Source organism: Festucalex cinctus, chromosome 15, assembly GCF_051991245.1.
Source record: "Festucalex cinctus isolate MCC-2025b chromosome 15, RoL_Fcin_1.0, whole genome shotgun sequence".
NCBI classification, from domain to species: Eukaryota; Metazoa; Chordata; class Actinopteri; order Syngnathiformes; family Syngnathidae; genus Festucalex; species Festucalex cinctus.
The window spans coordinates 9,989,607-10,015,181 of record NC_135425.1 but is presented as its reverse complement, the minus strand read 5'-3'; the positions used below and the strand labels follow the sequence as shown (position 1 = coordinate 10,015,181).

General features: G+C 38.3%; 1 protein-coding gene across 1 annotated transcript in view; it reads left to right on the top strand.

Annotated features, from left to right (window-relative positions):
• Positions 1-25,575, top strand: part of LOC144002623 (uncharacterized) — an 80,894-nt gene that overhangs the window by 28,108 nt on the left and 27,211 nt on the right. The window contains exons 7-24 of the mRNA XM_077498022.1: positions 12,384-13,085; positions 15,109-15,153; positions 15,411-15,530; positions 17,402-17,440; positions 17,545-17,598; positions 17,666-17,719; positions 19,411-19,518; positions 19,608-19,661; positions 20,127-20,180; positions 20,257-20,301; positions 20,496-20,549; positions 22,196-22,240; positions 22,349-22,402; positions 22,656-22,700; positions 22,787-22,840; positions 23,060-23,104; positions 23,387-23,440; positions 25,441-25,485. Coding sequence (XP_077354148.1) covers positions 12,384-13,085; positions 15,109-15,153; positions 15,411-15,530; positions 17,402-17,440; positions 17,545-17,598; positions 17,666-17,719; positions 19,411-19,518; positions 19,608-19,661; positions 20,127-20,180; positions 20,257-20,301; positions 20,496-20,549; positions 22,196-22,240; positions 22,349-22,402; positions 22,656-22,700; positions 22,787-22,840; positions 23,060-23,104; positions 23,387-23,440; positions 25,441-25,485 — 1,671 coding nt within the window. The remainder of the gene's footprint in view (positions 1-12,383; positions 13,086-15,108; positions 15,154-15,410; positions 15,531-17,401; positions 17,441-17,544; positions 17,599-17,665; positions 17,720-19,410; positions 19,519-19,607; positions 19,662-20,126; positions 20,181-20,256; positions 20,302-20,495; positions 20,550-22,195; positions 22,241-22,348; positions 22,403-22,655; positions 22,701-22,786; positions 22,841-23,059; positions 23,105-23,386; positions 23,441-25,440; positions 25,486-25,575) is intronic.

The following is a 25,575-nucleotide window of genomic DNA, read 5'->3' as shown; positions in this document are numbered from 1 at the left end:
AGAATTCAACAGCGAGCATTGATTTGTCTTGCTGTCTGCCTTGCCAGTGCCGAAAATGTATAGATGAGCTTTTCACCATGTAGCAACCTTCCTCTGCCTGGCTCATTTATATCTTATTCCACTAGGACACATCTTTTAGTTCCTGAAGTGATGCTTGTGACAGGTTGCCACGCACTATTTGACTTTAAAGGCAGGAGGGTATACTTCTTTTTGAGACGGCTTAGTACATTAAGAAATGCTTAAAGAATGCAAGTACTTGGAATCTGGGTGCTATGAATTTCCTCTCCCCTTATCTGTCCTCAGAGATTGTTCTTGCTTTTGCTTGAGAGCAAGCTGCTTGTAACCGAAACCCAGCAAGTGATGAAAACCTCACATTATCTCATCATTGCCATACTTTCTTTTTTCTTTCAGTTGAAAAGGACAATCACATATTGTATTTAGTCTAATTTTTGTTAAACTAATGGCTAATAGATCATTCTAGTGTGGCTACTTGATTTAAATGTTGGGTAATTATAACAAAATGTAAGCCGTTTGTCTTCACTCATTTTTTAATGAATCCTAAATTGTTCCAGATGTGAAAGCATCATTGTTTGAGTTTCAGTTCCAGTGCTCCCAGACGTGCTTAAGACAATATAATTATGTTGTGTTTTTAGTGTATTCATTTTTCTTTCACGTGTGTTTTTTGTTATTAAAACATAAATAAAAAAAAATCAATGTAAAAATAGGAAGTAATTTGCAATCATTGAAGCATGTTAGTGCTTCTTAGAAATCTGTTAAAAGGACTTGCAACATTTTTAAATCAAAGCTTGTGAAGGTTGATGAGCCCTGTTCTCTTTTTTATGCGTACTGTGTCTAAATTGTATATGGTTGATGCCAGTGAAGAGGGGTGTGCACCTTTGGTGGGTGTGTTAACTGAGCACTGGATCAACCTCTTGTGCTTAGGTCTGCATGTTGTATGAATGAAACACAGCTGAAGTGCAAACAGATCTGCAGTGTCTCCTCTGCGACCATGTTCTGTCATCTTGGATGGTGCTTGTTCCTGGGATGCTTGTTGTTGGATTTAGATGGCGAGTATGCGCAGGGTCAAAGACGGCGAAAACAACAGGTACAATTCAAACTATATATAGTTGTGTCAATTGTGATGGTGAATTTTCCTTTTTTTGGCTGCCCTTAACTGAGAGGTAAATGCTCAGAGGAGCTGTACATAGAATGTTCTGTTTGTTATTATGTGCAATTCTAGTGTTTACCAACAAAATGCAATTTAGCTTGAAAATTTGTCAAAATTGATCTTTATTTGTTTTTGTATTTTACAGTTGTGATTAAAAAATGTAAATTAGGCAAGGCAACTTTATATATTTCATCCACAGGGTAAGTCAAAAACACATCTAACAGTATTAACAAACAGAACTGAAGACATTTGCAGAGTAAAGAAAACAAAAATAGCTTATTAAGCTTTCTAAAATTACAAAAAAAAAATAAAATGTAGAGGTAAATTGATTTGACAAGTAATATAATCTGGATTTGAACAAATTTATGCAAGGGGCTGACTTCACTTCTGGTGGCAACTCATTCCATTTGTGTGCAGCACAACCGCTAAATGCTGCTTCACCATGTTGGCTTTGAAATCGGGGATCTACTAATCGACATTACATTTATTCCAAAATGTAACATCTAATCAAACTCAAAATCTGTTGGAAATATTAGCTGTGTTGGACTATTTCATTGTGCAACTGTAGCTACACAAGTGAGCCAAATTAGAAATTTGATTGGTAGCATTTTCTTTTAGACACTCCTTAGGGGAGGGGGAGGGGGGGGGGTCATAGATTTTAATCGGGATATGAACCAATTTATGCTCGGGGCTGACTTCACGTCCGATAGCAACTTATTCCATTTGCGTGCAGCACAACAGCTAAATGCTTCTTCACCATGTTTGCTTTGAAATCTGGGCTCTGCTAATCGACATTACATGTATTCCAAAATGTGACCAAATCGTTTGGGAATATTAGCTGTGTTAGCTATTGTACAACTGTAGCTATACAAGAGAGTAAAATTAAATATTATTAGTATCATTTTTTTTTAGAAACTTCTGCAGTACCACCACAAATCTGTGATGCTTTGCAATCAAATGCAACAAATAATGACTATTGAATACTATTTAGTGAAAAGTGTCAATTGAAGGTGAACATCATGCTCCTTGTATAGGCAGAACTGATGATACTGCTCTTGTATTCCATTACAAGTCATTTTTCAAGTGTAACTACCTAATAAACGTTTATTGCATGTGGATAAATTAATTTCTCCTGCATGTAAGCACAGGCCTTCTCCTTTCATAAGCGTCTTTCAATTTTGAGAAAAGGGCTATACAAATATTCATCAGAGGTTCACACCAGAATTTGTATGATATGAATATACAATACTGTGCAAATACCAGAGTATTGCACATCATTAATGACGACTGTAATGATATCGTTGAAATGTAGCCACAGCTACTGGTGTGACATCAGCTGCACTCCAGCCTCGTGATCTGTATGGAGGCTCCAGGCAGTTGCTACTGTTTGGGGCTGAGTTTGTATAGACCATTGGCCTGAGGTGGAAGCCAGCTAAATTTATGTATACAAATATTTCAACGTCCTTTGAGGTCCCCCACCTCTCAGGCATGCATGCTTCACAATCTTATATTCCCAGACCACCACTGAGGATTTGGGTTCGTACTTTGATCACAACTAACAGTGGGATTTGGAACATGGGTGGTCCTGCAGAGTAAAATAATGGGGGGGAAAAAAAACATGACAGCATTAATGCCAGGCTCAACCGAGTCACAACAGAAAATCACACGCAACTTTTGTGCATGGATGTAGTTAGGGTTCTGGTCAAAATATTCTGGTGACAAGATGCTTTTTCACAATGAACACATTAGCTTCGATGCATTTGATACCGTCAGCTTTTCATCAATGAAACAAATAGTGATAATATGCGAAGTGATTAAATACAATTCTGAGTAAATTCATAGAGATAATCATTATTTCAGTAGTCCTACAGTTTATAAAATTTTGGCTCAATAAATGTTGGGCAACACTGTCCTAAATCATTTTCCAGGTCAACCAACTGCTGCTTGCAAGACCGAGCCAGTCTGAAAATGTTTGCATACCTGTGTCTTGGCTAGATTTACGGACCTTGCCGTTTGATTGGGCCTTTGTAGGAGCAAGTTTTCATTGTGCGTGCGTGCACGTGTTGATAGTGTTCTTGCCTACAGCACTTTGTCATTCAATGGAGTTTTCTTGCTCGTAACGCTCAAAAGAGTCGATCTGTCAGCTGTTTGCAGGCAGACATTTGAGCAGACTGATGGAGGGACACGGTAATAACCATTAACGCAGTCCATGTGTAACCTGCCAACATCTGCCCTCATTCTGAAGGCCTGGCTTTCCATGTTGAGATTTGCACAGGCACCGTGTAATGATCCTCCTGTTATGTATTATCATATACGGGTGTCATGTAATCTCTTGGAGTAAGTTACACAGGAGCCTTTTTTTTTTAAATATAATCAACATGAATGAATTCCTGTACTAATACCTGTATTCCTGAATGTCTGCACAATATTTGACTTTCGCTTCAAGTTGGTGCAAGTTAAACTTGTTTTAAAGTACTTGCACTACCACATTCAGAGTGTAATATTTCTCTTTAGTTATACAACAATATTTATGTCATTCTCATGAATCAGATTTTAACCAGGTCAGAAAAGGTGATTTAGGGCCTAAGACCCCCAAATGGCTGCGATTGGTTGGCAACCAGTCCAGGGTGTCCCCCGCCTACTGCCCAGAGCCAGCTGAGATAGGCGCCAGCAACCCCCGCGACCCTTGTGAGGAATAAGCGGTCAAGAAAATGGATGGATGGAAGGACCCCCAAATGGTGGCCACTATTGCATGTTCACGCTAAGAGATTGTATGCACTGCTGGTGGTCATCATGATCTAGTAAGGTTTTGATCATTTGCCAATAATAGCAGGTGCCAAATTGTGCATTTAGTTTGCTAAATTGACTCAGACACAAGGAAATGCAGAGTTGGAAGGAATTTTGTCAACTCCTTCTTGTAACTTTCTAGAAGTCAGTCTTAAGATCATTGAGGATCATCAAAGTTGCATTGTGGAATAAGGGATATGTGTGTATGTCAGGGCCGGCCGGCCCTACATGATTTGGTACCCTAGGCGAAAATGTACATGGTAGCCCCCCCCCAATCCCATAAAAAAAAAAAAAAAACACAAAATTTTTTTTTATAGATATATTATATTTAATAGCACACCACACAATAAATACCAAATTCAACAAACAAATAAAAATAAGAAAAATAACAGTACAAGTACAAGTACAATGCAATGCAACTTTTTATTGCAATTTTTGCAAAATGACCTCAAAATGTTTTCACTATGTACATTAATAATTGTGTAAGATACAAAAAATAGTAAATGTATCAATATACAAACTTTGATATATCGTAAAACTTTGGCAATAAGGTGATTCACAGATAATGTGAATAGTGTGCAAAAAAACTTCACTAAATAACTTAGGAACACAACGGCAAATACTTAAAATAGTGCACGCCGGGACCTCCTTGCAGCAAAGGCATCAATTGGTGCGTCAAAGGATAGCTGCCTGGATACTTCTTGATTGATGCTGATAAGTGCCACTCTAGTTAGCCGTTCTTGTGACATGGTAGACCTTAAATAGTTTTTTATTAGTTTAAGCTTGGAAAAGCATCTCTCAGCTGATGCTACAGTCACTGGTATGGTAGCAGCCACTCTGAGTGCTACCCACATGTTGGGATAGATTTCTCTAAGTTTTTTCACCTCTAGAAAAACTAAAAGTTCCATGCTTGACATATTGGATTTTGGCCAGGTAAGAAATGACTGCATCTCTGCTAAGAGTTTTTTTTTTTTTTATTAGAGTACATATTGCACAAATAAATAGACCCCGAGAAAAAGGCTTGTTAATTCCAGGCCTAGCAGACATGTTGCTACCCATAACAGTCATGGAGCTCATAGAAAATACTAGATGTAGTCGTTTTTGTTGTGGATTGCATTTTTTATTTTATTTTTTTGCATTAGTTAATTTGATTAAATTGAAGATGTTGTAATCTATGCATCCTATTACAACCTTACTTTCATGTTGTGAGTCAAGTGCGTATTCTACAGAAAACATTTTGTCAATATTTTGGAAATTGTTCTTATGTTTATTGAGATATTGAACATCCATCCATCCATCCATCCATTTTCTTGACCGCTTATTCCTCACAAGGGTCGCGGGGAGATATTGAACAAAATCTTTACATTTTTCAAAGGTGGTATACTCATATATGCTGAGCACTGTACATGATGCAGCAATAGCTGATATAACTGAAATAGTCACCTGGATCGAGAAGATCGAGCTTTGTGTCACTCAAAGTACTGCTGATTGGTGCTGCAAATATTTTCTCAGCGCATCTAGTTAAAAAAAAAAATGCATTTACTATATCAATGTTTACATTAAACCAGCACATAATTCTTATTTTCAATAAATTAATAAATTAATGTGGTTATGTGAAACAATGACTTGTGCAAATCCATTTGCAGGTATCTGGACTTACTGGCTGTTTTAGTTTAAACTCAGCAAGCGTTGCCCCACTCTTGTGTGCAAAGTAGCTACTAGCATGGATGTAATGGTGCAGTAAACAAGTTACAAGCAAGCTAAGAAGCTAACGCTATTTTCGTGTTTATTTTATAAACAATGATGATTGACTGACATACATACCTCTACCCTGGGCCCGTTTTTCCTCCTCCTCCTTTCGCCGCTTTCTTAATGCAGCACTTGAAGGCTTGGACCTTTTCATTGTTGTCGATGTCAATGTATAAACAACACAAGTGTGCCAACCATCTATCTATCTTTCTAAAGTGCTGCCACTACACTCTGAGATGATATACGACCCCCCCCCCTACCTTTCATTCATTGTAAGCGGCAGCAGCGGGTCAGGTTCAGGGCGCCAGGACAGCAGGTCGTGAACTCACAGTCATTTATTTGAAATAGAAGTAATAAAAAAAAAAGAACTCAATAAAATATATTTGCTATATAACATTTTATGCTAGAAAACACGAGAGGGGGGGAGGGCTTTTTGTGTTTGTGTTTTTTACATTTTTTTTTTTTTTTCCTTTCTGCAATTTGGCCCCCCCTCCACAAGATGGCGCCCTAGGCGACCGCCTAGCTCGCCTGTAGCCTGGGCCGGCCCTGGTGTATGTTTACACGAGTTCTGCCTGCTGCCTCTCATTTTGCCACCAGTGTGCATGCTGGTTTGCACCTGCCTTTCAAATGGAATGTCTACAGATGCAAAATAGCCATTTCATGAAACGTGTGCTTGCTAAATTCACCTGTATTTCAGTGTTTCTCAATTGTGGGAATGCTGAAAGCATCCCACGTTATTCTGATTTTTATTCTTCTCACTCTATTGCCGTGAAACAACTCCCTTGCAATACTTGTGATTTACACCGTTCAAATTACAACTTGCTTCAAAAATTCCCGCCTTCTGCGGGTATATATTGTCTGATTCCACATTACTTCCAGTACAATTTAACGTTAAACATCAACTTTTCCCCATTCATTTTCAATGGGACTGACATTGAACTTTTTTTTTAAGTCCCTCATTCCAAGCCCACTTACAACAGATCATCATTACCGGCTTGCTGATACTGCTCAGTGGCGCACTTGGTTCAGTGCGTTGTTCAGTAATCAGGAGGTCCCGGGTTCAAATCCCACCTCTGACTGTACATTGCAAATAGATCCATGGCGATTATGCTTAGTGATATAAATGTATACCAACTGACTGCTTTATCAGGAAATCCATTACAATTTCACTGAAATGATTAAATGCACGTTGGCTTTCATCAGATGGCTATTTTTAAAATGCATACACCTTTAGCCATGAATTTGAACAAGGCACGTGAACTCAGTCCTTAGAGCAATTGCCTCTCCCCAATGAACCCGACTTGGACCACGTTTTAGTACATCCAATGGTTTGATACCAACTGACTATCAGATCAGGAAATGGATGATCATTTCACTGAACAGCTATTAGCATTCCGCTTTCAGCATTCCCACGCAATTTCTCCAGAAATTGCACTTGGTCTAGTTTTGTTTGTTGTAAGGTTAATCATCAAATACGCCTGAAGTGACTTGGAGTAATGTAATATTAACACTACTGCGATACCAGACAAATAAATGTTTTGGAAATTCTCATCAAAACAAGAAACCAAGAATATGTGTCTTATTTCTAGTTTTATTAAACTAACTGTAGTACTTGGCATTGGGAGATTAGTCTATTAGGATTTGGCTGTCGTGGAAGACGGTTGAAAGTTTGAATATTCGTGCTGTTATGAGTTGTTCTGTTCATTTTTCAATTTTCCTCAGGCTATTTATTTTCTATTCAATCCCAAAGTGTTTGATTGCTTGTGGTAGAAAGGCTTCCAGGTGTGTCATTCATTTTCTTCCACATCCAACTCATCTAAGCATGTCTGGTCCTATATGCAGTAAGGCCCATTCATCTTTAAATCTATTTAAATTGTTGAAAGGTTCCAAATTCAAGGGCATCAAAGGACCATATGCCAAGACCTGATTGCTTAATTACTATAGTAGATTAGAAGGATTTTTTTCCCCTCTATGCCTTGATTCATAGAGTGTATTTAAAACCTTCCTTTCTTGAAAACCTATAGGGGAGTCTGACAGACTGGGAAGAAGATAAGCTAAAGGAGGGATCCGGTGTCATTTTGATGAGCAAAGCTGCCTGCCTGACTGTGGATCAGGATAAAAAAAAAAAAAAAATGCATGAAAGGGCCTTTGTTTTCTCTTGGGGCACCTTGTTAGGCCTCTTGCCTTTCTTTATTCGCCTCACACTGACCTGCTGACTTAAAGCACATATCATGTCATAATTATTTTATTCATGATCTTTAATTAGCCCTGCGATTGGCTGGCAACCAGTCCAGGGTGTCCCCCGCCTACTGCCCAGAGCCAGCTGAGATAGGCGCCAGCACCCCCCGCGACCCTTGTGAGGAATAAGCGGTCAAGAAAATGGATGGATGGATGGATGGATCTTTAATTAAAGTAGGCTAACACATAAAACGAAATGAACACTTTTTCCACACATACCCAAATATGAATTGAACAGGGGTCCTTAACCTGGGTTTGATCAATTGGTGAGTCAGTCTCAGGGGTTTGACAGAAGTCAAGACATATAACCGACTCGAATGATTTGTGGTGATACGCCTCGCTTGGCCATCATTGGCTGCAGGTGATCACACTACATTGTTAGCTTATCTGTTTTGCAGGGAATTTTGTACGCTCAGTAGTCGACTCGTGGTTGTTGTGATGGTCCGCCGTGCAATTTCTTTGTTTGTAAACCCTTCAAACTAACCATGTCTTGGGGAAAAAAAAAAAAAAACAGAGAAAGTGGTTGAACAAATATGTGCAATATGAACTCACACGTATAACGGAACAAATGGTGTTCCACAGGGTTCATTTGTAGGCCCTCTGCTGTTTTCATTGTATATGCTCACTCCTGTTTTCCATCTTGAGAAAACAGTGGTGGTTGTTTTAAAGTGCTCTATAACTAAACAGTTTGAGTTGAATGATGTGAGTCAGCGTCCTAACTGCATGATATGTAATGCCAAGCTGAGCAATTCTAGTTTAGTACAATGAGCAATCTTGCAAATCTTGTAGATCAACACTTCCTTCCTTCCTTCCTTCCTTCCAACACTTCCAGGAGATGGGGGGTGCAAGAAAAGGCTACCCTCTTTGCTCGTTTTAATCACAAGTAAACCCTTTACTAATTCTAGAATTTGAAAAAAAAAAAGAAAAATAGATATTTCCCCCCCCCCCCCAAAAAAAAGGATTCCGTGAATGTGCACAGTACAGTACCTCCAACAAGGTTAAGAACACCTGTTTTATAATATATATATATATATATATATATATATATATATATATATATATATATATATATATATATATATATATATATATATATCACAAATGTATTCATTGTATGAGGTGCAAAAGGGAACATTATTTTGCTGTCAGTCACAACTTTAAAACCATCTCCTTGAATTTTCAAGTCATCAGTAAATCATCCTCGTTTCTGCTGGCAAAGCTCTCACCTAAACATTACAGCTGACTCTGCGCTGCAGTTGTTCTTTCCTCACTTTCTTATTGCTCCCCTATACGTCTGTGTCTCACCTAGCCTTCAAAGTTAATTTGGTCTAAATGTTACAGTATTCTGGCAGCATGCAGTGGGTCACGAGTAATATAATATCCTATAAGATACTACTGTTTGTTCTCTATATCGTGTTTGCCCTACTATTTCTCAGGGTGAGCTCCTGCTCCACTCTCAACTACAATCTTCTGCTCTTCTACTTTCCACATGTGCTTTCCCTGTCAAACCATTACGAGTCAACAGAATTTACAACACTTTCATCCTTGAGTGGTCTCCCTTGCGGTGCTACTGCTTCCTAAGCTTCAACATGATCTATAACGTGTGTGCCCGCGGCTAAGTTTCATATATCATGCAACATGTCTAACAATCAAACGTTAAATAAATAATGGTGCAATGGTCATCTAGAGTAATAATACAATTTAAATTCAAACCATATGACAAGTCAACTATGGTACACGATAGAGCTTGCTTTTTTTTGTAGTGCTGTCATCTAATATACTGCAGGTCATGCTTCCCAATCTCACAGCCAGTATAACTTAATGCCAGTTACATAACAATCCTTCACCATCTTCATTGTGAAGTAAACAAGTTTACTTGTCCAGTGGTATACTAATTAGCATTTCATATTTTCACAAGGTTTGCAGGTCTGCATTGTAATACAACCATTCCCAAATTATGTTAACACAAACGCTTAGCCTTTATCAAGAAGAATCATGCTAACCATCCAGAAATTGTGTTTGCTTATCCCATTGAACTATCAAAAAATTTGACATCATGATGAGACAAATTATTTTTTTTTGTCGTTATATTCGTTATATGTCATTTTATTATTTAAAAAAAAAAAAAACTTGTGACTCAGGAACAAGTATGAAATAATGTGGAAGTGAGGACTGGAAGGGGTGAAATATTTGTTTTTAAAAATACCCGGCTACGTGGGGACACAACGTTAATCTACTTGCATTCAGTCTTAAGTTGCTTTTTACAGTAACTCATTACCACCTCCACTGCAAACCAGATTAGATAAAACCAGATTCTTCGGACAGATGAAGCCAAAGCCAACTGGTGCCAGAATATTGAGAAGAGAAAAGTATGGTGCTCATGATCCAAAGCATTACAAATCCCGCTCACTGATTGTTGACAGAAGTAACGAGATAGTCACATTCTTCCAAATGCTACAAAACTTACAACACAGTTGCAAAGTGCCGAAGACTGCTTAGCTCATATTGAACATACTATAATGTCAGATATGATACTTTTGAAGGAAGGAGAAGAAATATTCTTCAATGGCAGTCAGTGGACCCTCACACCTATAGAGCATGCATTTTATTTTCTTTGAACTAAAAGCTGGTGGTGCCTCCCGAGACACATTCATGTCCAAAGACTAAAGACTTTTAGGCTGAAAAATAAGAATTATTATTATTATTTTTTTTTCCGATAACTATTATTGTCAATGTCGAGCGGATGACATTCATAAACATCTAAAAGCCTTTTCTCCTAATGCCACATTTTGTAGAACCTCTTGAACGTTTGTGGAAAATCTGCACTTGAATCGCATCATGCTTTTTTAATAACAAATACATGATGTGGTGTAAAGAGGCAGAGGCAAAATGTTTGTGGTTGTACATTAATTATATTAAATGTGATGGATAAGTGAATGCAGAGTGTAGTAAATTTGTGAGGTGCTATGATGGGAACTGTATTGGAATACACTATATAAATACAAAGCAATAAAGAAAAAAAAACAGTACAACTGGGAAGTGCCATAATATAATATTTCATCATAATAAAGTAGATTTAAATGAGGGATTAGACTTGAGCCAACAAAAATCTCTGTTCCCTATAGGAAAAACAGCATCCAAAAATAATCAAACAAAGATCTATGCAGCGGTATCAGGACTGGGTCATCATGAACGTTAGATCCTGAATTGATAAACGAGGGCCAATGAAAATAAACATCTTGGATTACAAGACAAATATCAAAACTCTCATTGGGTTATAAAGGCAGAAGTGCCTTGAAGGTGCAAAGCCAAAACTATCAATGAAGTAATGTTCTATTCATATCATCGCTCTTGCTTGGAACACATTACATTTAAGTTTATTTTCTTTCTTTCTTTCTTTCTTTCTTTCTTTCTTTCTTTCTTTCTTTCTTTCTTTCTTTCTTTCTTTCTTTCTTTCTTTCTTTCTTTCTTTCTTTCTTTCTTTCTTTCTTTCTTTCTTTCTTTCTTTCTTTCTTAAATAACTAATCTAATTTATTGTCACAGTCTACTGATAATGATCAAGTTGTATGCAATGTCGCACCAGGACAACAATGTAAATGACAATTTGATACAAAAAAAACTGCAATTCATAAAGTATTTGTTCCTTAGTATCATGATGTGTTTATTAGGAGTTGCTCAGTGCACTGTTTACCCAACTTTTTTAGAGGGTTGGAGGGGGGAAAAAAAATCACGTTTCAACAAGGTATCTTGGTCTGACCTTGTTTTAACTGATGGAATTGTGTAGACTATAATTTGACCATGGCCCTTGGTAGAGCTTAACAGAGGTGGGCATGTCAATGAAATTTTGAATGTCAGTCAACATTCGGGACTGTTATCATCATCGTCAATCCGTCAATATTTCAAGATGAACCAAACTGTAATCGTCAACCCGCCAATATTTTAGCCTTGCTTTCCATCATTGCTAAATTATGGCCGCAATTTTAGGACTCACAGTAAATTTCATGGGCAAAGTCTGTCAATGGTCAGTCCATCAACGTTATAACCACGTGCAGTGTTTTCCCTATGTCTGTTCCGCCTTGTCAGTTCAGTGTTGCTGTCTCTTGAGTTCCTTCTGACCTGGAGCTTATTCATCACTCTTGAGGGTCTCAAATGATCAAAATTATCTTTTTTTTTTCTTCTAATTATCGGTGTTAATGATAAACTCATTATTTCCACTCATAGATGACAACAGTGACAGTACATCACCGACCTGCCAATTACACTTGTCAATAAGAACATAGGAGCTGTAAAATAATATACAGGATTTAACGTTGACAAAGCTGTGTGCCTAATCACCAGATCTACACTGACCAACAGAAGAGTCATAGTCATACCACCTTCTCTTACTCACATGTCATTTGTCTCACAGTGAAATTTTTCTTTCTTGCTCTTTATCTTTTAGCAAAATATGATGTGGCGACGAGGTGCTCCTCGGGGAGATTGGACTCTGCCCTCAGGAACCAGTCGTAAAGGTGCAGTGGGACATGGAGATGTTTTTGTTGTGGATGAGGACACTGAATTATTAGATCTGACCTTGCAAACTGGCAGACAAATCAACCCTCATTGGAAGCCTTTCAAAAATGGACTTAATGGGAACCAGAATGGGAAGTCTGAAGTGACGTCAAAGCATTTAGAGGACAACATCACAGCAGATAAAAAGGTCAACTTAGGAGGAAGCACGGCATCAACGTTCTCAGGAAAACCAACCAATGACATCATCAATATTGACAGTAGAAATACTCGCAAAAAGACCGTTGTGGCAATTACTGTTCGTCCTAAGCTCCCCTCAGATCCACGACCACTCTTTGACTCGACTGAACAAAGGGAGGCCACTGACGAATGGGCCGGCTCTGTCTCACCTACATCTCATGCCAACTACCAAAGCCCTTTTGTCAGAAAGACCGACGAGCAGGGCAGACAGATAAGCACACAGAACATTACCTACGCTAACCATCCTAAAATCCAAGGAGAACTTCCAAACAAGAGCAAATCTGGAACAATAACCATTATATCTAGAGATCGAGACCTGGTCCTGGGTTCAGATGGCAAACTGTATCGTCTCAAACCTGGAGCACCAGGCAGAATGGGTCCTCCTGGACAAGAGGTAAGTCTTTCTCAAGTTGTAATTGTATTGCATGATTGGAGAGAAGCTATTATTGTAGCTTAGTTGATGTTGGTTTCCTATGGTAAAATCTGGTAAATTTTGCTTTCACATTTTTGTATTTCACTTTATCTAGAATTGCCGACTTGAATTTGAGTCAAGTGTGACAATAGCCAGGAGAAAGCGCTGCACGGGAATGTTTAGAATTATTCTTTCTCAGAGGCCTGTTCTGTACTGCAAGCGTTATCCACTTTATTTGTACATCCCATGAGCCTTTGCATCAATTAGGGGAAAACATTTCAATCCCGCTACTTGCTAATGTAGCAAGGTAGGAAGATAACATTAAAAACTGGCCAGCATGTTTAGCTACTTTCTGAACTCTTTATATTACTTCAGATGGTGAGACAATGAACAATCTCAAAAGCTTTGAGGAGTATCAGTACCCACACAATAATCAAGTTGGTCACATTTTGATAAAGGAGGTTGGACACGGTCTTATTTACATTAAGGCAGACGTAGGGCTCAGCCAAACACTGATATCAACCCCACTACTTCCCATTGCACATACTGTACATACTGCAGGTGCTCCAAAAAACAAAGGCAAACCTTGTACATAATAATTGAAATTCTTCAATCGTTTACAATTTATGGCTATGATGAAAATTTAATATTAAAAAAAATCTATACTATTAGTCAGTCACACGTGTAATTTATTTATTTATTTTTTACAAATTCTTCATCAATAAGAACTATAATATGTAACAAAAGAAAATAATGATTCCTATAGTAATAAAGATAAGTGAAAAATATTGTATATTAAAAGTGCTGATTTCATCACATTTATTTATAAAATGTGTAAGGCCATTTGTATTTTCAACAATGCCTGTAGAATATACAATAAAATTAATTTAAAAAAGTAAATACTTTACTACAATAAAAGCAAAATATCTAGTACCCATAAAAAAATAAAAAAATAAACTATGTGGTTGTATAAGCTTTTTCAAGAAGAATTAAATTACATTCGATACAACAGTGAGTGCTTCAAGTATGTTAACGAGTACTGCACAGTATCTCACATTTATCTGGAGTTCAACACAACCTGTGGTGTCGCAGTTTGAACACCGGGTGGCACACTGGGTGCCACCCACGTGATGACGTACTTCATTGAGACAGCTGAAGAAGAAAGTCACTCGTGATGGGACTTTTGGCTCTTTCAGGGGAGGGAGTTCTTGGCCAGCTCCTCCTTATATATTCCATCCATCCATTCATCCATTTTCTTGACTGCTTATTTCTCACAAGTGTCGTGGGGGGTGCTGGAGCCTATCTCAGCTGGCTCTGGGCAGTAGGCGGGGGACACCCTGGACTGGTTGCCAGCCAATCGCAGGGCACACAGAAATGAACAAACCTGCGCACACACAAGCACACCTGGGGACAATTCGGAGCGCCCAATTAACCTGCCATGCATGTCTTTGGAATGTGGGAGGAGACCGGAGTACCCGGAGAAGACCCACGCGGGCACGGGGAGAACATGCAAACTCCACCCAGGAAGGCCGGAGCCTGGACTCGAACCGGAGTCCTCAGAACTGGGAGGCGGACGTGCTAACCAGTCATCCACCATGCCGCCGAAATTATATATTTTACCAGAAAAAAACTTTAAATTGTTCATTAGTTGAAACATTGACCAACATTATTTAAATAGCCTAATCATTTACAACAGTCAACACAATTATTAGACTACCAAACAATGTAGTTTAATTTCATAGATGCCCCAAATTGAGATGGTTTAAATGTGGGTATAAAATGGATTCACTACTGGCTAGTATTAAATTCCTCAGCCCTGTTCAATATGGTAAAATGTTAACAGCTCACTGAAGTTGAAAGCATTTGCATCAAAGCACTTGATGATGCTCGATGATCTCGGGATAGGTGGTGGTTGGTGCCCTATAAAGTGTACGTGCATGTTTTTGCTTTCTTTTTTTCTTCTGTATAAGTCACTTTCTTGAGTATTCATAATGCTGATCTTTAGGGCTGTGCTGGAGAACCTGGGTGGCCTGGATTTAAAGGTGATAAGGTGAGAAAAAAATAAAAAACTTGTTTTGGACGTAATTAAGCTGTGATGTGTTGACACATTAAACCTCTTGACTCACAAGAGTGAACATTCTGATAGCGCATACTAATATACCAATTTAAAGTGTGTATTTTTTTTTTTTATCTTCGCATTGGTCTTAATGAGCCATATTTATAATATGTATTTATCATAAACTGCTGTAGCATGAAATCAAATTGTATCAATGCTGATCAATATAAACTGAATTGTGATTCATAAAGGGCAAGCTTGGCCCAGAGGGGCGTCCAGGAAATAAGGGTGACCGAGGACCTCCAGGACCAGCAGGTTTACCAACCCTGTACCTGTGGAGGAACACTGCTGAGGAATGGGCTGCCTTCCAGGTATAATTCACACCTGGATGACTATAATACTATTGTGAGTGTGCTTTGGTTCCTGGTTATGAAACCTGAGGAAGTACCTTGTGCAGCAAGGGTACCAAGATTGATGTAAAATAAAAGTAGAAAAGAAGGAAAAAATACCATTTCATATAAACACTCAACTTCTTCTTTAGCAGGGGTGTCAACTCATATTAGCTCAGGGGCCGCATGGAGGAAAATATATTACCAAGTGGGCCGGATCGGTAAAATAATGGTATATAACTTTTGCCGTCAATTGTACGCAGATTTTCTCTACTTGTGGGCTAGTCCAAAATTACGGAGCTCAACTGTAATCATACTGTTCCAAAAAAATAACATGAATGCATGTACGCGGCAACACTTTGCCTGTATGTGTTCTGGATGTGTTAACTCTACCTGTTTTGCATATATATTGTTCCCAGAATGCATTGTGTGGCGTAGTTAACGCATTCACTTGCCGCCATTTTCACTGAAGCAACCCCCTTTGCTCCTGGCTGTTTTCCTGGATTTTGACTGATTTTGGCAAGGCACACAGTGTTCTATTGTTATCAAAACATGGAAACTACCAAAAGAAAGATGAGCGCCTCTTCTTTCATCAGGAAAAAAAAAAGAATATTTCTATCTGTTTCCATGTTGCAGCAATTAGCATTAGAATATAGCTAAGTTTTATCTTGATTCACAAATCTGTTTAAAACTGTGGAGGAAATTTGTTGCAACAGGGTTGATCTCTTATACTCTGCTGCCACCTGCTGGCCGTTTTTGCAATAACTACCATTGCTTCAACAGTTCCCTTTAGTTCAGAGGCCGCATCAAAGCCTTCTGTATGCTCTATCATTTAAAAAAAAAAAAAAAAAAACGTCCTTGGAACACTTAATATTTAAAATATTACATATTTATACGTTTTGGGGAGCAAATGAGTTAATGTTATAAGGATGTTAATCCTTGTCATATCTATTGTGTTACCAGTAATTAATTTGTGTCGTATTTAACATGTTTATGTCGGTCTATGATTTAAAAATAAGTAAATAATTAAATAAATAAACAAACAAACTGTAACTTTAAATTGTGTGTAAAATAATGACATCCAGGACGATCCCCCGTACAAGTTGTATTGCTCATCTGAGAACTGCTTGTCAAATTCTAAATGTATATGTTTTGATTGTGGCCAGCTGATTAATTGGTCCAACATTACAAATTATTTTTTACTTCACAAAATCATCTCGCGGGCCGGATTAAACACCTTTGCGGGCCTGATCAGGCCGTATGTTTGACACCCCTGTTCTTTATTCTGCTCAGTTCCCGATTGGATTTTCTTCTGTTCTATGTGACAGTCACAGTTGTGACCACACCCAACAGGATTTTATTATTTTAAATATTGTCAGGATTTTTTTTAGATGTTAGGTAATCAAAACAAAGCAGACTTTGGGTGGAATTAGGGAATCTGTTCCAAAATTATCCAGATTATCTTCATGTGCGTATCCCGTTCCCTTGAACTGGACCGCAAACAAAATCCGAACATGCAGACAGTGCGTGCAAGGAGAACATCTGCGCTCATCTGCGTATTCTTTGAACAATGACTTCAGCCTCATGTTGTGGAATGCACCCCCTGGATGTCAAAATGATAGAGAGCCTTTTATTGGAGGAAAAGATGAGAGAAATAAATCTGTTAGTGGTTTGTGGGTTGTTATTACGCATACTTTGAACTTGTCAGCAGTCACCCCCAAGAGGCCTTTCAATGACAAAGTAAGGAAATGAACTGCAGAAAAGTTCAAGTAATAGAGATGAATGAATAAAGGATGTTGAATTCGATGTCATTTCATCATTTGCTGAATCTTCTTCGTGTTTACTTTTCATAGCAAACTAATTTCTACCAGTTACTCCATGCTGGTTGGCCTGTAAGTATGCAGTGTTGATTAATAACACATTAAAAAAGATAATCACATGAATGGATATTTTTTTTTATACTTATTGACCATGTGTATTTATTGTGAGCTTTTAGAGTAAAGACGGCCCTGTTGGACCACCTGGAGAGATGGGCAAGCCTGGCATGCAGGTTAGGAATTAGCGCTATCCATGATCAAGGTTCATTCTTGAATGGTTTTCCTTATCTTTCCTCTCAGGGTGCCCCTGGAGAACCCGGGGATCGTGGGCGACCGGGGATGCCAGGAGAGATGGTACGCAACAAATCCATAATTTGATCAAAAGTTTTAAATAAGCTCTGCTTTAAATAATGTAGTGTTATTTGTTAGAATCTGCATGTTTATTACATCAGGCATAGGCCTATGCATTAAAGATGCCAGATACAAGATTTTGGTACAGCAGTGAGATTATAAGAATGCAATTTAACAAAACATGAATGGAAACAGCTTGAGGGAAACATGATCATTTTGGCGTTTAAAATGTAGATGCAATTAAAGCTTACATTGCAGAAAACAAGTCAAGGTAATGTGAAGCAAGCCTTCTGAAAGTCTACTGTGACCTAATGAAAACAAGCTTACGTTTTGTATATTGAGAGCTCAGCCTGATTTCCAGACGGTGTACTGGACCAAACATGGGAGTTTGGGATCATTAGTAACACTTGAGTGTAAATGAAGCGTGCGCCAGGTGGCAGACGTCCATGTCTTGGGTTTTAGACCAGACAGGGTGTAACATAAGAAAGGAAGTGTAAATAACTACAAAATGCCGTATTTCGTCATCGGGGGCATTTCTAGACCCCTTGGAGTACTGGTATGTCATTTATATGGACCAATATCTGCTGTCTCTCAGAGCACCTTACAGACGCCACCAGCTAGCAAGCAACAGCTAGCAAGGAGGCCTTGGCAGGAGATTCCTGAGAGTGGCACATTGCGATGCTTTGTCATTAAAGATCTCCTGAAATAAGCTTTGCTGGAATTATACCAACCATCCTCTGGACACCCTAATACTGTATCAAAAGAAATGTTCACAAAATTGTACCTTGTTGTAGAGTTGCAGGTCAACTACATTAATGTTACCTTGCATTAACTGTACAAAGGAAAGAAAATGTAGCCATTTTAAGAAGCCAAGTAGGCTTATGTGTGCATTAGCAAAATTGACTATATCTGTGAATGTGAGTATAAGTGGTTGTTAGTAGTACAACTGGACTATCTTTGATAGGACCCACATCTAGCCCAAAGTCATCTCGGATCGACTCCAACTCACACACGACACTAATTAAGACACTATGGATGGATGGATGGACTTTTGGCATTCAATACAGTTTGACTACAAGTAAAGTTACGTATGTAAAACTGCAGCAAATACAGTATATTATAAACTGTACTTACTGTATTACAGTACTACTGTAATGTAACATCACAAAGAATGGAGAACAGCACCATCTGCTGGTGTGTGTAACTGTATACTGAATATGTAAAAGGTGTTCTCCAGTGATATATGCCTACAGAAATATATTCCAATCCATCCATCATGCCACCTTGTGCATAAAAGCATGACATCAATCATCCTCCACAGTGTGTAATATAATGTAGTGGGCCTTGCTAAATGTTTTTCTTTTCTTTCAATCCCAGTAAATCAGTTCTTGTTCTCCATGTGTCTTCAAGCTGAGTTATTGCTATCTACAGACTTGATGTCAGGATGTTGCGATCCAGGTGATGTCTTGTCCGAGTGATAAACGGCTCCATTGAATCTCGGAAGACCTCTGATCTCACACACAATGCTAACATAATGTACAGTTGAGTCTTGCGTTCTAGACCTTTTTTTTTTTTTTTTTTTAAATGTTTCCCTAAATTGCTGGTTTATTCAAGATTTTGGTTTCAACATGTACATGTTACAGTCGTCTCAATTATCGTATAATATACTTGCAATCATTTATGTTGTCTGAAAGGGTGAGCAAGGCCCCAGGGGTCCACCTGGAAGAGTAGGGGCCCCAGGTATAGATGGGGAAAATGGAGAAGATGGTCAGCAGGGGCCACAGGGTGTTGCTGGATCACAGGTAGGTTCTGTGCTTCATTATGGAAGCTATAGAATGACACACACAGAGAACACAAACGGAATTAACGTCCCAATTTCAATTGAATTCAGGGCCCATGGGGCTACCGTGGTGAGCGAGGTTCCAAAGGAGAAAAAGGTGATGAGGTAAGGACAAAAATGATCACAGCTGTTGTTACCATTATCCAGTTTAGGCTTGATTAATGCAATTAAGCACTTACATTTTTTCATTTGCTTGACTTTGTGGCATACATTCCATCCTCCTAATTTTCACTTTTGGCATATACTGGGCAGCCAGGACTATACCTAATGTATGTTTATTGTTCATATGGTATCAGTTCAGTAGTCATAACACTTTTTGAGCTGCACAAATTTAAGACAATTAGTTTTGTAAGTGCCCTGTGATTGGCTGGCAACCAGTCCAGGGTGTGAGATAGGCGCCAGCACACCCCGCGACCCTTGTGAGGAAAAAGCAGTCAAGAAAATTGAGAAGAAAAGCTAAATTGCCCATGTCTTTTCTGGCCCCATGAGAAATTTACACTTTAATTTATACAAAGAACTCATATTGTTGCGATTATGATTTTTTTTTTTTCCCTTCTTCTTTTCCCATAGGGTCTCATTGGTCAAAAGGGTCCAAGAGGGGGAAATGGGGAACCCGGCGAGAAGGTAGACCTTTTGGTGGATGAGGGATTTAACAATTATGTATCTACTAATGACCTTAAACTGTCTTTCCTCATACTAGGGTTCAACTGGTTTACCCGGACCACCTGGTCCTGTCGGGCCCCGGGTGAGTGCCCTTCACTTCTATTCGACACTCGACACAGTAGAGTCAATTTCTACTATCTGTTTGGACCCAGTCGTTTTTATGTCAGAATAAAATAGCTGCTAAAATAAATGATCAGTCATGAGATTAACACTCTTGCCTGCTTGTAGAAGAAGACGCGCTTCATAAAGACTCTGAATCTGAATAATATTTTGCAGGGGCCTCCTGGGATCCGAGGTGGCTATGGTCCAGAGGGCCCACGTGGACCCGACGTGAGTGACGTGCCCTTTTCGGGTTTATTTGTTAGAAAACTATCTCCTGTATGTTTGCATTTTATAGTCACATTTTTATTCGTTCAAAGTCAGTGTTGCCTTGTTGTGAGATATTGTATTTTGTGTATGTACAGTTGTGATCAAAGGTTTACGTAACACTTGTAAAGAACATAATGTCATGGCTGTCCTGAGTTAACAGTTATTTCGACAACAGTTTTTCTCTGATAGTGATTGGAACAGATACTACTTAGTCACACACACACACACAAAAATCCATGAAGTTTGGTCCTTTTTTGACTTTATTATTGATTAACAGAAACGTGACTGAATCTGCTGGGTCAAAAATATACATACAACAACATGAATTAGAAGTTTTGGTGACTTAGAAAGTTTGTCATTGAAATGACAATGAAACTAAACAAAAATAATTCCGTCAACACATTTTTCACCAGACTAAAACTAGACTAGACTGAAACCTTCATTAATAAACAATGACTGGGACTAAATCAGTATGCATTTTCGTCGACTAATGAAGACGAGACGAGAATGTCCTTCACTTAATAAAAACTGTACCAAAATCTATGGACATTTTAGTTCATGAACAAAAATGAGATGAAAATTATGTGTGCTAATCAGTGTCATGTGACATAACACAAACACATGGGACAGACAGGAGGTGGATTCACTGTGATAGGTTAAAAAAAAAAAAAAAAGTAAATTAAAGTTATAATTTAACATTAATCCAACGGCATTAACGTTCCAAGTTACAATAATGTTAATGTGACTACTAACTAATGCTTGCTAACTTACTACCTTATAGCAGGTGACATAGTAGCCACTGTAATTGTGTATGAAGTTGTTTTTCATCAAAAATGTGATTTTTTTTTTTTTTTTTTTTTTTTTTTTTTTTTTTTTTTAACGTGAAATAGTTTGAAATCCGAAAAGGTTCAATATAATCTGCTGACAAAAAAATATATACAGGGTAAAATGGTTGTCCTGACGAAAACAACACTAAAACGTTGCAGTTTTTGTTGACTTAAAACAAGACGAATAAATTTACGTTTTCTTAGACTAGGGGGAAAAAAAAAAAAAAAAAAAAAAAAAAGGCTAAAATGCTAGATTTATAGTCGACTAAAATGGACTATGGGATGAGGTTGACTAACTGTGATAAAAAACTAACAAGCATGACTGAAATTGGACTAAAACTGAGACTACTGTACATTTAAAAAATGGCAGCCAAAATTAACACTACCACAAATGCAACAATGGACAGTCAAAGGAGCTGAGCAGTGTCACTCAAAACTGATCTGAAAACAGAAATCATTGACTTGAACAAGTTAGGAAAGTTGGTTGGAGCCATTTCAAAGTAACAGACCAACAGTGCATGCAATAGTTCACAAGTATAAAGTACATTGGACTGTTTATCACTGCCATGATCAGGAAGAAAATGCACCTGCTGCAGAGAGAAAATTGGTCAGGAGGGTGAAGAGTCGATATAGAAATAACTGGAAGATCAGGAAAGCTATCACATTCTGTTCTTTACAATTGTATATAAACTTTTCGTCACAACTGTAAGTGCATTGTATTTAGTGGTACATTATGTGTTTTAATGGTAGACAACATAACATTTACACGCTCGTGTCCAGGGGGAGCACGGATTGGACGGCCCACCAGGTTGTCCGGGTCTGCCGGTAAGATGAAGACAGTCAAAAAAATAAATCATGATGTTACACAATTTGTGTGTATGTGTTTTTTGTTTTAACATTGTGTATGTTTTTATATGTATCTGTAATTGTCAGGGTGCACCAGGCATTACAGGACATGTTGGCGCTCAAGGAGTTAATGGCTCAAGGGTGAATAAAATGTGACAAAATTATACAGTTCTGACAACATTAATTTTGTTGTGCAATTAATGATTTGCAATAAGTTGTACAAAATGTGAGATTATTTTTAACCTCACATAAGATGCCAGCTTTATCTTGTGAGACTTCAGCTCCATTACATTTTTTTAAATTATTTATTTATATTTTTGTGTGACCAATTGCTGTTTGTGATTTGCTTATTTATTTATTTATTTATTTATTGATTGATTTATTACCCTTTTAGGGGGACATTGGCCCTGCAGGCAATGTTGGCCGCAAAGGCCCACAGGTAATAATTTTGCATCATTAATGCAATGATTCTCAAGTGTTTAAAGTGTTTCTTATATTTCATGTCCTTCATTTTTCTCTGTCCAGGGCCCTCCAGGTTTAGATGGACAGGTGGGGCCCCCAGGACCCAGAGGGCCCCAAGTAAGTAGAATTAAAGAAGTTGTGTATACTCATGAGACATGTTGATATAACACCCCAAACCAAAATTAGGGCACAAAGTAGACAGCAGATAAGTGTGGCATCCATAATATTGTAACGAAGTTGTCCCACTGCTTTATTTTGGTGTATTACTATAATGCCATTGTGTAACCCACTAACTTGCGCTATGGATATGATAAACTATTTCACATTTGTTTACAGAGAACACCAGGAATGAGTGGTGGAGCAGGGCCAAAAGGAGATCCTGTATGTGTTGTTGGTTTATACATGTTTTTTTTTTGTTTTTTTTTATGTTGATTTCCATAATTATATCATTTATTTAAAAAAAAAAAAAAAAAAAAAAAAAAGGTGTTGGCATGAGCGTGTCCATCAGCTTTTGGGCCTTAGAATCGGAAGTTTGAGTCCAGTCACCTACGAAAATTTGTTATATTTGTGGTGTGGACTAAAAGTGACATAAGTCATCTGAAAAAGAAATTATTGTACACAGTATGCTTGTCCCATTGTGTTTTCTGTTTGTTTTCATCCAAGGGTCCCGTGGGCACCATTGGTATACGGGGTGAACCCGGCTTTGAAGGTCCAGTGGTGAGTTGCAGTCGAATATTCCTCAAGGGAATGCAAACGGGAAAAAAAAAAGAAGTCATTTTCATTTAGTTAATTTTAAACTTGTACATGGATTGCATGTGATTAAAATTGTGTTAAACTATCATAATTATTCCATTATTTTTTTAGAAGATTGGAAAATTACATGTTTAATCATGTGCAACCAATAATGAAGTACTTAAACTGTAAACTGGGGGTACCAGTTTATTTGAAGTAGTCATCAGCCCAACAGTGCCACCTACTGGCTAACTGCTCCCCAGGATCTCTAGACCTGTTGGACACTAAACCAGTGCTTCCCAACTTTTATTTATTTATTTATTTTTATTTTTTTTAACTACGGACTGGTTCATGCAAGTATATAACTTTCACGGACCGGGGGTGGAGCAGCTGGCGCTTGGCTGTTCGGTGGCTGATTAATGAAAGGCTACAACAACAAATGCTATGTATTACTATGTATTTTTATGTACCTGTACTAGATGCACAAACACCATAACAAGGGTAACAACAATGCTTGAATATGGTGAGGTCACTATGATAATGATTATGAATGAAATGAGCAACACAAAAACTGGGGTATTTTTTGTATATATAAAAACACTTTCCAAATATGTCTGTTTTTTACTCATTTTGCTAACTTGATTAGCTTTAGCGTTATGCAACTTAGATAATTACCATCTTGTCATGCGTTATAGGGCGGCACGGTAGTCGAGTGGTTAGCACGTCCGCTTCCCAGTTCTGAGGTCTCCGGTTCGAGTCCAGGCTTGGACCTTCCTGGGTGGAGTTTGCATGTTCTCCCCGTGCCCGCGTGGGTCTTCTCCGGGTACTCCGGTCTCCTCCCACATTCCAAAGACATGCATGTCAGGTTAATTGGGCGCTCCGAATTGTCCAGGGTGTCCCCCGCCTACTGCCCAGAGCCAGCTGAGATAGGCGCCAGCAGCCCCCGCGACCCTTGTGAGGAATAAGCGGTCAAGAAAATGGATGGATGGATGGATGGATGTCATGCGTTATAAACAGAGAGAATCCGGTCACTTTTCAAAATAAAACTATTTTTTGGCCTCGGCTAATTAATTAACCGGAAGTACAGTAAGTTTTTTTTTGTTGTTGTTGTTGTTGTTGTTGTTGTTGTTGTTAATTCTTTCAACTGTGCGGCCCGCCACGACCGGTCCAAAGTAGCCCACAGCCCGGTGGGACCACTGCACTAAACCACAAGAATACATTTCCTCTTTCTCCCCTCTGCTCTAGGGCTTCACTAACATTTTACAAAGGTCAAAAATTAAGCTAAATATTAGTTGTGCTCATGCATGAATTCATTCTATTGACTCTTGCAGATTATGTGCAGGAATTACGTGTGCATTAATTCTTGAAAACTGAAGCATGTCAATAATATTTTGTTAAGACTATTTATCTATTTATCCTTTAAGTAAATCCACGTGTGTTCTTATTTTTTAACTTTTGTGCTAATCACGCTTCACTGTTTTTATTAATTCTAATGTTTATACTTTTTACTAGTGTTGTTCCGATACCGATACTGGTATCGGCAGAGGTGCCGATACTGCATAAAATCAGTGGTATCGGTGACTACTCACAAGTAACATGCCGATACCATTAATTCCAAAGCTAATATAGGATTTTGGATGCAGCATGTTGTGTCTTGCTCGTGCAGGACATTCACTGATATGTGACATGTTCACTGCATGCCGATCTAAGATATCAAATTGGCCCTTGACTGCTCTGAACCAGTGGCAGGACAGCTTTTTCATGTTGGGGAAAAAAAATAATTAAGTATCAGCCGATACTGCAAAGCTGGGTATCGGTATCGGGAGCCAAAAAAACGGTATCGGAACAACACTACTTTTTACTTTATATTTCTTACTGGTCTCAGATTTCTTCTTTCTTTCAGCTTTTACACGATCAATTCTGAATACAGTCTTTATTTTCTGATGAATTTACATAAAGGCTTTTATTACTGGCCTTTTGTTTAGGGTGCACCAGGAGAGGCCGGTCCACCGGGTTTCCCTGGAGTTACGGTAAGCTAGTAGAAATATATATATATATATATATATATATATATATGTATTGTAATGTAATGTTCACATTATTCAACTCCATATAAATGC